This window comes from Canis lupus, chromosome 34, assembly GCF_011100685.1.
Source record: "Canis lupus familiaris isolate Mischka breed German Shepherd chromosome 34, alternate assembly UU_Cfam_GSD_1.0, whole genome shotgun sequence".
In the NCBI taxonomy this organism is placed as follows: domain Eukaryota; kingdom Metazoa; phylum Chordata; class Mammalia; order Carnivora; family Canidae; genus Canis; species Canis lupus.
The window spans coordinates 42220715-42235437 of record NC_049255.1 but is presented as its reverse complement, the minus strand read 5'-3'; the positions used below and the strand labels follow the sequence as shown (position 1 = coordinate 42235437).

The 14723-nt window shown below is 41.3% G+C and overlaps 1 protein-coding gene and 1 long non-coding RNA gene across 4 annotated transcripts in view; one reads left to right on the top strand and one right to left on the bottom strand.

Annotated features, from left to right (window-relative positions):
- The window catches only part of KCNMB2 (potassium calcium-activated channel subfamily M regulatory beta subunit 2), a 202154-nt gene that overhangs the window by 17957 nt on the left and 169474 nt on the right, over positions 1 to 14723 (bottom strand). Inside the window, exons 2-3 of one of the 2 annotated variants that reach the window (XM_038583949.1) lie at positions 14065 to 14187; positions 1629 to 1799 (exon numbers count right to left, since the gene is read on the bottom strand). In XM_038583949.1, the coding sequence (XP_038439877.1) occupies positions 1629 to 1799; positions 14065 to 14120 (227 nt within the window). In that variant the 5' untranslated portion in view covers positions 14121 to 14187. The remainder of the gene's footprint in view (positions 1 to 1628; positions 1800 to 14064; positions 14188 to 14723) is intronic. The other variant, XM_038583950.1, reaches the window with a different exon arrangement.
- The window catches only part of LOC102157308, a 130589-nt gene that overhangs the window by 44754 nt on the left and 71112 nt on the right, over positions 1 to 14723 (top strand). The gene's annotated exons all lie outside the window — the stretch shown is intronic.

Here is a 14723-nt window from a genome sequence, read left to right as displayed (position 1 = left end):
GTAATGATTACAAAGAGATGCACGCGCGACAAAGTGTCACTTGCGGGTCAAGCCCATCACCGTGTTCTCTGTGCTACCGACGTGCCCTCCTGCGGCATCGGGTCGGCCTCCCTCTGCGGCCCAGCTGCACCCGCGGAGGATGCCGGCCCCAACCCTCTGGGGTGGCAAAGTGTTCTCCGGGGCCCGGATGGTCGGGTGTCGCTTACACAGAGGGGACAAGTCCTAGATGGTTCTGAGCAGACGTGAGCATCTGCACGCGGCTTCGGAGCCGGTGAGCACGCAGGCCCGAGGCACCAGCGCTTGGTCGCCGAGGAGCGCGGCCCACGGCCCAGCCCACCGAGCCAGCGGCCACAGATGGGAAAGCTGGGGCCTTGGTTCTAGCAAATTACTGTATTTCTGCTGGATTTTGCTTCTAAAATGAAAGTATTAGTTTAGGTGGAGAAATGAACGCCACACAATGGTTCGATTCTCTTTCAGACCGGAGTCTCAACTTCTCATTTGAAAGGGCCTCGTTCCCTAAGCCGAGCCACCGGGCCACGTTCCCGCTAGTGAGGCCGGGTCGGGCCCCCCTGCTCGGAGTCCGGCTCCGGGCGCGGTCAGCTCGGGGGCGATACCGTCACGGTTCTGGTATTTAACTGCCTCCCTATTTGGTGATCTTAGGGCAAATAGCAAAATGGAAAGGGCTCAGACTCTGCCGTGGTTGAAAGCTGATGCACAGCAGTGTTTCCCGGTCTTGATAACACACTCAGGTCCCCGGGGGCGGGGACTTTGAAAGATGCTGGCAACCGGGTCCCACTGCAGACCCTCAAACCCGACCTTCTGGGGGTCAATGGTGGGGGGCCCCGGGCATCAGTATTTTTTAACGATTCTCAGGAACTGTAAACGTGCAGTAGAGAACCACCAATATGTGGGGTGATGAAGAGGGCCGTGGGCAGGAAAGGAACGATGCTGGACAACAGCGGTGACAAGGGACAAGAAGAGGGACTTGAGTGGGGAAGGAGTGGGGTGAATGAGTGGGGTGTGGGTTTGAATCTTATCTCCACCATATGCTACAGGTGTGTGATATTAGGCAAATCATCACTACCTTGAGCCTCAGTGTTGCCATTTTTATAATGAGTATACTCATCTCCTACTTCTCTTGTGAAGTATCTCCGTGAGCATTGAGCAAGTCACGTATGGAAGGTCCCTGCGCACAGTAGGCAGCATATATGCAGAACTACTTTCATCATTAGTATTCAATGACATTATTAAAAATATTATGTGCCAGGCACCGTTCAAAGTCCTTATTGGGGGATCCCTGGGTGGTGCAGCGGTTTGGCTCCTGCCTTTGGCCCAGGCCATGATCCTGGAGACCCGGGATCGAATCCCACATCGGGCTCCCGGTGCATGGAGCCTGCTTCTCCCTCTGCCTGTGTCTCTGCCTCTCTCTCTCTCTCTCTCTCTGTGACTATCATAAATAAATAAATAAATAAATAAATAAATAAATAAATAAATATTAAAAAAAAAAAAAAAAAAAAACAAAGTCCTTATTGGGAAAGAAGGTGGAGGAAGAGGACCTTAGGGCCGATAAGCTACGGGAGAGGAAGGAGAAGACCAGGGGCCGCGTCCCAACCACCCAAAGGCATTACCTCTGCATGTACGAGCGCAGGAGAGTGATTCCCAGCAGAAAGTACATCATGATGGAGCAGACCATCATGGCCAGTCCCAGGAGAATGGCCCGGTCCTCTCCTGCCTTCAGTGCTGTGACGGTTTTCCTTTTGTCCAGGAGGTCGTGGTCCCTGATTTTTTGGTAAATATTTCTGAGGTTGAAAATAATACAGTCTTACATGAAGTTCACAGTAAATCAGCACCTCCCGAAAGAGCGGGCAATTCTCTGCCCGAGCCTTCCTCAGACAGAGGTGCCTAGACGAGCCCTCAACCGACCCCGGTGCGGTCAGATCCCAGCCCGCGACTGACAGCTGCCCCCCAACACACGCAACGCACCACCCTTGAGCAGAGACAAGCCGCCCTGCTTTGCTTGGGGCCCGTGTCTAATTGGAAATACTTTTCCTTCTCTTAAATCTGAGGAAAGAAAGCACTCCCTTCAACCCTTAAAATATTGCTTTGGATTTGCCATTTAACCTCCAGCTGGTCATCATTGATCTTTTTATACTCTCTGAATACCTAATGGAGCATTAGTTCATATAAATGGCGCTAGACATCAGAAATCCATCAACTTAATACCTGATTTCCCTTCAGTAGCAGTAGACAGAGGTTATTTTGGTTGACATTTTTCTCATGCTCAGGGTTGCTTAGGGCTCTGCTGGCTTGAGGGTTATAAGCAATGTGAAAATGTGGGCGGGTGACACAGCCTTTTTCCTTATAGGTGTAAACACTTGAGTGAATTTCAAAAAATGTCAGTCAGGGCCAGACTCCATAACTTTGGATAATTTGATTAATATTTTTTTATTTTATTTTAGAGCAGAAACATAAAGTAAGAAAGAACATGAGACTTGACCAAAATGACTCCTGAGTTCCCTGCTTAATACCTTGTGATCAATGCAAATTCCTCAGCCTTTCCGATTCTCAGTTTCCTGCCCAGTAGGAATAATGTTTAACTGCACTGTAATGGTTAAACAAGATGACATAAGTAAATTATCCAGAATGACTGACATGAAGTGTTAAACAAATGTTCCCGTTAGAAAATGGGGTAGGAATAAGTTAATCGGAGAAGGACAAACATTATACGGTCTCATTCATTTGGGGAATATAAAAAATGATGAAAGGGAATAAAGGGGAAAGGAGAAAAAATGAGTGGGAAATATCAGAAAGGGAGACAGAACATGAGAGACTCCTAACTCTGGGAAACGAACTAGGGGTGGGGGAAGGGAAGGATGGTGGGGGGTGGGGGTGACTGGGTGACGGGCACTGAGGGGGGGACTGGATGGGATGAGCACTGGGTGTTATTCTATATGTTGGCAAATTGAACACTAATAAAAAATAAATTTATAAATAAATAAAAATAAAAGAAAGAAAGAAAATGGGGTAGGGAGCTACAGCTCCATGACAGGAGTGTCAAAATATTCTAAAATTGCTACAATTTTCCAAAGAATTTCTAAAGGACAGAATGGCATGGAAATGAATAATGTAGAAAGCTTATGAGTGGAAGACTGGATTTGAAAGAAGATCTGGAGGAGAGGACAGAAAAGAAGAGCTTGCTGGGGGGGCCTGGATGCTTGGGGAGACACTTGAGAAGTGTGGGATTTGGGAAAGCAGATGACCAGGGAGGGAGCAGCTCACAACCTCCTGCGGTTTCTATTTTGAGAAGGGAGCTTTGGGTTGTAGGGGTCCAGGAGCAGGGGAGTCGCTGGCCTTCGGGGCCTGGGAACTGAGAGAAAGACAAATAGAAGCTGAAAATGGAGGAAGAAACTCTTCTACTCCGTTTTTTAGCTTTAGGCAAGAAGCCCAAATACACAGGAATTACTTGAGATTTGCCTTTAAAATTTCTATCACTAGTCATTCTTGTTGCTTGAAAAAGGAACCAGAGTAGAATCCAGAATGGGACTTTGCAGGGGAGGGAAGAAGAGCCTGCTGTTTGTACAATCGTGTGTACAATCGTGTGTATATCCAGGGCCTCTGTTGAGCCGTGTGCTCCGGGACGGGACGGCCTCCTGGAGCTAAGCAGGAGCCTAGGAGCCGTGCTTCTGTGGCCGCGTCCTTTCTAGCTCCTCCCGGCCCTGCCTCCCTGCTGCTCGCTATCCTCAATGCCAGAAGCCCGAGTCCCTATCTTTCACTATTCTCTTGTTCCCGAGCCCAGGTTCTCCAGACAGGGGGGCTCTGCTCTGCTTTTAACTTCTGTAGAGAGGCCACTACCCACCCTCTAAGTTTTTCCATTCGTTTCCTGAGATTTCCTTTGGAAAATGTAAGATTTATAGCAAAGCTCTTTAGGCTTGACTCTTTATTAACTTGAATTAAAAAAACAAAAAAAGCAAAAAAGCTGTGCCCCTTAGCTGCTAAAGCCAGTAGTAGGCAGGAAGAGCCGGGCTCGGTCTCCGACTGACTTCAAAGAGCTGTTGTAAAAAGTAATGTGATGTTACTAGGCTATTATTTATCAAAGTGTATTTAATTCTGACGGCTGCCTCTGAGATTTGCATTTCCTGCAGATGGAAGCCAGCAAAGAGAGAGCAGTAGTCTCACAGTTCCGGAGGATTAGGCTGTCGCTCCACATCATTTATGTCGGTCTACACTCATGAAAGATGCAGTGTAATCAGTCAGTTATGTCACCAGGACAAGAAGCATATAAAAACGATTCAAATGAGGAATTTAAAAACAAATCACAATTTGGAAGTAGTTAACAAACGTTCTTCGCATGCTCTGGAATTTTTAGAGAAGAAGGAAAATGATTGGTTTCCACACAGGCCGAAGGCATCTAGGAAATCAGGATATTACTCAGCAAAAAGAGTGGATGAGTGGGGTGGGACATACCCATGAAATTCATCAATAAATTATTAGGATTGAGTTCACGGATAAATTAAGGAGTGGATGATTGGTAAGAACAAAGAGCTCAGGTTAAGTCTACGAACTTACCTTGAGTGCTGGTAACCTCTGATTCCTGGGGATAGGGCCTGTGCCCAAGACGGACATAAAAATAAATATCGACATGGGGTAGGGAATTCAATGACGGAGTGACTCACAGAGTGAGTACAAAAGAGAAGTGACCTCCCAGCCTGAGAGCAGGACAGGAAGCAATGGGGCATTGAGGTTAGGGAAGGCTTTCCGGAGGTAATGCCCGGAGCAGAGTCTTCAAGGTGGAAGCAGCGATGAGATGGGGACTCAAGTGTCCTTCAGACAGAAGGACTCACGTGAAAGAAGGGATGAAGATTTGCAACAGTATGATGACCGTCAGAAACTACAGACATTTCAATATCACTGGATTGAGTGTGGGGCAGGGGGAGGGGGGCAGATGACTCTGGAAAGGAAGTAGGTCATGAAAGGTTCTGTAAGTCATTGTTAAGGGCTTGGCCTTTATCCTGAGGTTAACAGGAGGCTGTCAGAGAGTGACACAATCAGAACCGAGTTGCAGAATGATCACTCGGGCTGCAGCGTGGAGATTAGGTTAGAAACGGGACGAGACAAATCAGAAAGAGTTAGGAAATTGTTACTGTAGTGTTGGCAGAGGATGATGAGGCCTGGATGTAGGATTGAGGTAGGATAGTTGGAGAGAAAAGGATGTATGGAGAAATATGTGGAGATAAAACTTTAGGGTTTGGTGATTGATAGAACGTAGAGGATGATGAGGTCAGAAGGATGTAGTTTAGATTTATGCCCAAGTACTTGGCTTGGATCACTGGGGAAATGGTAGAAAGTGTTAAACCTGGGATTCTTATGTCCTTACTCTTCAGGGTTTCCAAGAAGGGACTTTTGCTGCTCCGGCTAAGAAGGGAGAGGCTGATGGTGCCTCACAAGCATAGCGTCCTGAGCTCGGGTGAAGGAGTGAAGTGTGTAGATCTTCCTCCTTAGTCTTCCCTATTTAAATTCAGCAGATTATGGGCAGCCGAATTATGGGTGGCTTGGTGGTTTAGCGCCGCCTTTAGTCCAGGGCCTGATCCTGGAGGCCTGGGATCAAGTCCCACAGTGGGCTCCCTGCATGGAGCCTGCTTCTCCCTCTGCCTGTGTCTCTGCCTCTCTGTGTGTCTCTCATGAATAAATAAATAAAATCTTAATAAATAAATAAATTCGGCAGATTAGCGGTAGTAAACCAACCCAGGGCTATGCTTTATAAGCATGAAGGTGGTGTAGGTGTGCCCAGCTGAAGGCCATAACTTGATTTCAGTGGCAAGGATAAAGGGTCCTATAACAGACTGAAGTGAGTTTCTGATGAGCAAACAATTGAGAAAGAGAAGAGTATCTAGGCAAGATGTGAGAGAATAGGAGTAGTTGAGTATGGTTGGATTCTAGGATCTGGATCAGCAGGCAGCAAGCTGGTGAGATACACAGGGGCCAGATAAAGGATCTTGTGTGTCTTCTGAAGTTAGAGGAACCATGAAATTTAAGGACTGAAGTTCTATAATCACATTTGTACTTTAGAAAGTACATGAGAACTCACTCATGTTAGTGTGGCTGGTTGTTTAGAAAAGTTTATGTCTGGAGATAGAGGCGGATTCTGAAACTCCCGGTGTTTCATGTGTTTAATAAAGAGGAGTAGAAAAAAAAAGCAGTGGCAGGGGAGATGAAAATTTAGATCTAAGCATCATTTGTGTTCGGAACAAGTAACACTGTGGGCTTTAATGAGACTCTCTTATCAGAGGAACAAAAGGCAGCGAGAGTGCTAGGGCACAGAATGGGCAGGAAGATAGGTCGGCCAGTGGTCCTGGAACTGTGGGATTGGTGAGAGGGCCCGGGGCATGTAGGAAAGAGAAGTAGGGATGATATGAATAAAATTAAAGAATTCTGTAAATCTGAAGTTACTTGGAGGAGATGCTCACATGATACTTAACATATTGAATATTTGTATTTATGCCATTTTGGCCTAACGAATACTGAGCTGCTTAAGAGTTAGAGCCAGACCACATTCATCCTTGTAGGCTCAGCTCAGTCTCTTGCGTTTGTTAGGGTCACAAAATATGTTCCTTTTGCGTGGGCTAGAAATGGCTACGGTGTGCTTAGGTTGTGAGGTAGCCAGTGTAAGGAGGCTAAGTGGCCAAGTGAAACCAAGTAAGTCAGAGAACCTAGGTGGCAACAAGCTCCTGGTATTTTTTCCCTATCAGTCCCCAGTGGACTCTACCACTAACAAATTTACTAATCTTTCCAGAATAACTTCAAGCTTTCCTGGCACTAGGAAGTCTCATTTCTAGACTTCAAGGAAAAGAGTCTTCTGTGAGGTCCTTTGGGGGTGAATCTGTGGGGCAGTGGATGGCTGAGTGCAGCTGAGCAGAGTGCCTAGACATTTCTGCTCCAGGAACGCTGAGCCTGCTCCCTCACACGGCAGAGCTGGGAGTGGCGCTGATTCAAGTAGCCATTGTTCTGCCTTTTGTCCAAAGCCTTCCACGTTTTTGAGATGTGCTTCTTCTTAAAGTTCCAGATTTCATGTTTTTAAAATTTTTTCCCCATGAATTAGTAGGCGTATTTTTATACAGTCCATTTTGATTAATCTAATTATTATTCTTTTTCCAGTCTTTTAAAGTATACATACCATTGGGTGAAATGTGCTTTGAATTTGAGAACAAATGACAGTCACATTTAATATAGTCATGGATATGAGAAGTTTTGTCCATGAACCTAATATTATTATAAACTTATTAATCTACAAGACTCCTGAGGAAGTCTTGTAAGATTGTTTTATGAATAATAGACAAAGGATGAGAGCAAAATTATGGAAACAGAAGTAGGAGTTAGTTCTTTTTTAGTCCTGCCTTTAACTTACCAGATTATACAATTTCCCAGTGATGTCTTAATTTATAATTTTTATTTGTTTTTTGCCTGATCTACCAGCATGTTAGAATTGATAGAAAGTTCTTAGTGAAAAATATAGAAGGAAAGAGAAAATTATGTGAATCGTTTAGATAAGTTAGGGTATCCTTATAACCTATAGCACCTTTGAGAAGTATTATCTTTATATTGACCATATCATTTGGCTCTAGTGTGATAATGGTATAAAAACAAGTAACAAAAAGTAACTAGAATGGCTGTATATATGGAAATAAAAATTGAGTTCCAAAGAACTCATAGGTCATAGAATAAGACATGATAAATTAGGACCTATTTAGGACTGAATGATAATAAAAACACTATAGGGTGACTAATGGGATGTGACTAAAGCAATACATAGTTAGACATGTACAATATTAGATGCTTGTATAGATAAGAAAGGAGCCTGAAAATTAATATGTTAGGCATCTAACTTAGGGAGTTATAAAAAGGTGAAGAGAATATATTAAAAGAAAATGTGAGAGGGAAATAATAAAAGATAGAAGATAAATTATATTCAAGGATCAATGAATTCAAAATTCATTTTTTGAAAAAACTAATGGAATAGGCAAATCTCTGACAAGATTGATTAAGAATAAAGTAGAGAAAGGCCAGATAAATATTAAGAAAAAACCATAAATACACATACAGCATGGATTAGAAAGATAATAGAGGATACTTAAAGCAACTTAAAAGCAAAAGAGTTGAGAACTTTGAAATAGGTGATTTATTCAAATATACAACAAATTCTTATAAACACATGATTTACTGAAACTGATTCAGAAATAACTAGAAAATCTAAACAGTTCTAAATTATTAAAAAAATTAGACTCATAAACTTAAAATATCTTTATAATGGAAATACCGGGCTCTGATGTTTTATAGGTGAGTTCTACCTATATTATACAAATCATTCTGGAGTATAGAAAAAGATAGAATGCTATCCAACCTATTAATGAGGTTAGCAAATTTTGATTCTGAAAGCATATCAGACAACATAAAAAGGGGAATTATGGGCCAATTTCATTCATAAACATAAATGCAAAAATTTAAAAAACAAGTTGACTCACTAAATCTAGGAGTACATAAAAGTGAAAACACATCATGACCAATTTGGGATTATCCCAGGAATATAATAATGTTGGTCATCATTTGACTATCTATTGATGTTACAGATTAGATAAACATATTAAAGGGTTACCATCATATGAAGAGAAAAATAACATCCATTAATGATGAAAACCTTTATGGAATTAGAAATAGATGGGAACATTCTTAATGTGATGAATAATGTAGAGGAAACACATATAGTAAACCTGATATTTAATAGTGAAATGTTTAAAGGATCCTCTTTATGAACAGGAACAAAGTAAAGATGTTCACTATTATCTGTTTTATTTAATATATGGCATGATATAATATGGCAAGAAAAATAAATAAATGGTATATTTACTGATAAAAAAGAAGCAAAATGTATTATTCACTAATGATATGACTATGGAGAACATATAAAAGAATCTATAGATACATTGCTAAAATTAACTAGAAAATTAGCATAGTTGAAACAAAAGTTGATATACCATTTCCCTTTCCATATGCCTATAAAAGGATACAATTTAACATTAAAAATAAAAATATTTAGGAATAAATTTAATAAACTATATGCAAATTCTCTTTAGAGAAATTGTAAAAGTTCATTGAGAGATATTAGGGAAGACAAATCAATGTAGAGATTAATTATATTCAGAGAGAGATTTGATGACAGAAGGATGCAAATTTTCCACAAGTTAATGAATAGATTTCATAAAATTCCATTAAAATTTCAAGAAATTCCATAAAAATTCCAAGCAGGGAAGGTATGACTTGACAAGCTGATTCTAAGATTTAAATGGAAGTACAACCATCTAAGGATAGCAAATACACTCTTGATGACAAAAGAACAGGCGTGTGAATTGTCCTGTTAGATATCAAGATTATCACAATGATAAAGTTCGTGAGCTCAAGCGTGGTGCCTGTGTGAGGTAGACAAAGTTGCCCAGTGAAACAAAATGGAGATCCAGAAACATATCCATGCATATGTGGAAGCCTAATAAATGACACCTGTGTGCCTTGAGATCCTTGGGGAAGGATATCCTATCTAATAAAAGGTGCTGGGTCAATTGGTTCTCCATAGAGGAAAAAAAATTGGATGCCTACGTCACAAAACTCAAAAGTCAACTCTGGATGATTAAAGACCTAATTGTGAAAGACAAATGTACAAAATATGAAAGAGACTGCAAAGAGTAGGAAGGGATTTCAAAATATTTTTATTTTTTTTTATTTTATTTTTTTTTTTTTTCAAAATATTTTTAAAAAATCACTTAGAACACATTAAAACAAGAACGTATGTTTATGAAAAGAAATCATAAAGAAAGTGAAAACAAGCATCAAACTGGGAGAAGCTACTTGCACACAATAAACAAAGGGTTCATATAAATTTTTACAAAGAATTCAATGAATTCTATGAATTCAATGAATTCTATGAATATTGATTCTATGAATCAAAAAGAAAAAGGAAAAAATTGACTACATATTTGAACAGGCACTTCACAGAAAAGAACAAGAGAAATAGGCTAAGTCTTATTAGTAATCTGAGAAATGAGAATTGAAAGCACAGTTCCCTCTGGATTAATGAAATTGAGAATCTGAAAACCCCAGCAACGTTGCAGAGCAATGCAGTCACATCGACGGCAGCTTTGGAAGCAATGGCATTACCCGATAGAGTGGAAGCTGTGCATACTTTTGAACCGAATATTCCCAAGTTAGGCACATATCCCAAGAAATATTTGTACCAAGTATGCAAGGAGATATGGACAAGAGGGACCTAGCAGCATCGTTGGCACAAAAAGAACTAGAAATGATGCAAATGTCTAGTAGCGATAGACTGGATGGATAAATGGTAGACGACTAATAGGCTACACAGCAGAGAAAAGGAGTTCCACTACTCACATCAGCATCGACAGGTTATAGAAACACAGCGTTTGGTGAAAAAAAGTCAGTTGCAGAATAATTCATAAGCCGTGATTCCCCTTTATAGTCTCCAAACATTCAGAAGTAAACAGTATATGGTTTAAAGATTCAAATGTGATCAACTCATGAAGAAAAAGCAAGGGAGTGATAAACAGAAAATTCAGAAAGATGGTTATCTCTGGATAGGGTCTGGGATAGGGAAGAGGGTGCTATTAGGGCAGCATCCGAAGGGCTTAAAAAATTCTGATTGCTTTATATTTTTAGCGTCAATGAAGAGTACGCAGAGGCTTATTATATCATCATCCTCTGTGTGTTCACACGATAGAAAGTCCTTTATATCAGCTCACTATTTAACAAAAACAATCCAGAGAATATTTGATAAAAACTCAGCCGTAATGTCCTCAGCCATTAAACTGTCTCTTTAAATTCTGAATTAGTTATTGTCGATGCTGTTTTATTTTGCCACCTGCAATTTGGGGATTAAACTAAGCTCACCTAACAAAGAAGTTTGTTCAGAGATGAAACAGTATTTCTTCCTACTGCTCGTGTGTGGAATGGAGGATAAGCATAGAAATCAGTGTTTTGCATCTAGTGGGTCAGAACAAGGACTGGTTTTGAATTCCACGAATGAATAAAAAAAAATGTAAAATTGACTTCAATTTCCCTTGAGCCAGAAGATGTTTGGCTTCAGAATGTTTGGTGGACTTTTCCTTCCACTTGTATGCTCTGCCTGTCTGTAGCTGTTTCCTGACGAGCCCCAGGGAAGCCAGGGTCCCGACAGCTTGGCTGTGCTCCCGAGGTGTTTTGGAGGAGCTTAGGACGCCGGCTGCCCTGCCTCGGGGACTGCTGCAGAAGCACAGCTGGAGAAGCAGACACACAGAGGCCAGGTTTGCAGAATAAGAAAGTGAAGGTGGAGGAACTACTGGCAGATCCGGGCAGTGCTGCCAGACAACCTAGTTATTTTATTTCCAAATAATTAACTTGAGGACCTTAATTATCTAGATTCATTATCAGCCATCATCACCTTCATTATCACCATGATTACTGCCACTAAGAGCATCCTCAGCAGAGGAATAGACACTGTTCCAAGTCACTTTTAAAACCTGATCCTATTGCACAAGCGTCTGACGAAGCAAAGACGCTTGTGCAGCAAAGACGAAGGTGCGGCCAAGGGGAGGGTCCAGACAAATGAACCAACGCCACACCGAGGGTACCGCCTTAGTAGCAGATTCTGTGGCTGCATTCGTTGGCTGTTTTCCGTCTGTCTTTGACTTTCAAGGTTAAAGCCAAGCAGATTGATTTCGTAGACCCTGGCATTTCTACACCATAAATATAGCTTCCTGAAAATCATTTCTCGTAGTTAATATTTTAATTATTTTAAATCTCAGAGTTATTGAAATCATAATTTGAAAATTAAAAAATGAAAGCAGTCATTTAAGAGTTTCATATCACTGTAATAGTGTGGAATATGAGGCTAAATACTGGCTCCCTTTAGCTGCACAAACATTGCCACTATACCATATCCACACATTTACTACCTCCTTTGATATGCAATTTTGAGCTGTAAGTTAACACAATCTCTCCCTGGCAGCTTGGCCTTTGACGGCTGCTTCGAGGGTCTCGTGTCTGAAAGAGCCTGTGTAAGGTATGGATGGGATGCGGGAGAGAGAATATGATCTTGAGTCCAGATTCGATTCCATCACTGACTGGCTACTTGTTGGACCCTTGGAAGTTCTTTGAAATCTCTAAGCTTCAGCTTCCACATCTACAAAATGGACCCAGTAATCTCTATCTTATAAATTCAGGGAACAGTTTAGGTAAAACATATACAGTAATTGCTTCTTAGGTGTTAATCTTTTTGTAAAAGAAAAAAATATGTAAATATACCAAAATATACTTAATTATTCAGAGAGGATAAATAGAAAGTGAAATAAATCACACTTCACCTGCTCTGATGAAGCCTTCAAGTCTCAGACAGGCTAGCCATTGAAAATCACGACATTGCTGTCAGGCAACAAAATCTCTGCCACTTTTCACCATCACTGTCAGTGGGCTATTTATTTATTTTTTTAAATTTAGGAAATGAGATTACATGCAAAATATGGAATTTTCAAATGGCATACCAAGTTTTGGTCTTAGGGTAAAGATGTTGCTGGAAGATTATTCACTTACTTGGCTTGAAAGCATATGAAAAATAACTTGATTAAACGTTGGAAAAAGCATGTGGAAATCTTGAGATGAACAAAGATACAGAATTTTCAGTTGATTTTCTTCTGCGGCGATGAGCACTAGGACTTTGTTCAAATGCTAGTTGCCTTCTGGGCTGTAATTTTACTTAAACATCATATCGTTATTTTCCCCATAATTAAGATGGTATACATATTACAAAGGATTTGGAAAATGGAGAAGTGAAAACATGTTTTTCCTTTCAGGCCTTTTCCTATGTATATATATATTTTTGTGGCTGCAATCGTAGTTTGTAATTTTTCAACTTGATTTTTCAGTTAATATTTTGTCAAAGCATTTTTAAGTGCTAAGTGATATATTACATTCTATGATTTATTTAACAGATTTTCCATTATGAATACTGAAGTTGCTTCCAAGGTTTTTGCTGCAATATATAGTTACTGTGAAGAACAATTTTGCTTTCAAAATTATTCAAAGGATTTCCTCTATAGGGTAAAATAGACTTTAAAAGGAAAAATAAAACCACCAGTTCTCAAAAGTGCATTCAAGTAAACCCCCCTCAGGTCCTTCCTTGTGCCCAGCCCCATTTATCAAGTCTGGTTTTATCAGATTCTGCAGGCAGGTGAGCCCCACTTAAGTTGCAATATTGCAATATGCTGGTATAAGTAGTGGGGTTTTACACTTCACCAAACCTAAGAGATAGTGTAAGGGCAATGAGAAAAGAGAGAAGCAGAAGAAAACAAATGGAAAGAAAACACATATTTAAAAATGGCCAAAGAATTTTATGAATGGATTTACTCCCTCAACCCAAGTTGGGGTGCTGGACTGAGCTGTGTAATTGCCATTTTGTCTTTTATTAATATTGGCTTTGCTTTTCAATCTTCCTTCTCATTCCTCTCCTACCCCAGGCTACTCTCCTAGGGACCTTGAGGGCTCCATGGACTTGACCATCGTCATCTCATCCCCTCGTGGTTTCTGCTTTCCTTCCCTCCCATAAGTCCTTGAAATGTAATTTTCATCATTTTGGATCAGTATTTATGGAGCGTTGTGTGCCAGGTACCGTGGGGGGTGCTGGAGATTCAATGGAGAGCAAACCACAAGATTTGTGCTGGTCAAGAGGGTGGCGGGAGGCTCTGACTGAGTGGACACCTGAAAGCAGAGCCGGAGCTAGCCAAGTGATGAGGGGGTACACGCGTGCACGGGCCGAGGGCGTTTCTGACAGGGAGCAGCTTTTGCAAAACCGCACAGAGAGTGCAAGGGGGGAGGTGAAAGGTCAGGAAGCCCACTCCGAGGATGGAGAGCCCGCCCCACATCAACACTTGTGGAACACAGTGCTCAGGTGCCTCATGCTCTCTTACTGGCATGGCCCCGGGTAGTCGGGTTAAGTGATTCTGAGAAGCCCCCAGAGTCCCAGTGATTTACCTTTTCTCATCATGTCTGTAAGATGAAGAGGTCCGGCCGCTGGTCCATATAAACATCTTAGAGGATGTTGGTCCAGGGGCTCCTTTCCTTATGGTGGAAGTCCTGGAGGAATAGCGAAAAGACCTAGAAGGGGAACAAACACACTGAAGTTACCACCACCTGAAGTTTGGGACTCCGTGTCCGCTCCAGTGGACTGACGCTGCTACAGGGCCAGGGTTTGTGGCTCAGGGCAGTGTTCTCAGCCCCGGCTGCACGTTAAAATCAACCGGGAATCTCAAACACCATGCAGGCCTAGTCCCTTCCTCAGAAATGCACGTTCAACTTTTACAACAGCCCCTCATCGTCTCTAATGCACTGCCAGGGCTGAGAGCCCCTGCCATGGGAAGCGTGGCTTTCTAATCCATGTCAGCATCGTATTCCTTCCCCACTAATCTAATTTTGGTTGTTTCCACACTCTGTAGTACACTGTACTTTTCCAAAATTTTGGTTCAGATTTAGATACTAAAATTCTCTTTCTCTTTTCCTATTCAAACTGTTTTCCTTGATGCTGGCAGATGTGACATATCGGTGACAAAACATCTTTTTATTTATTTATTTATTTTTACTTATTATTTATTATTATTATTATTATTTATTTTTTTATTTTTATTTTTTTGACA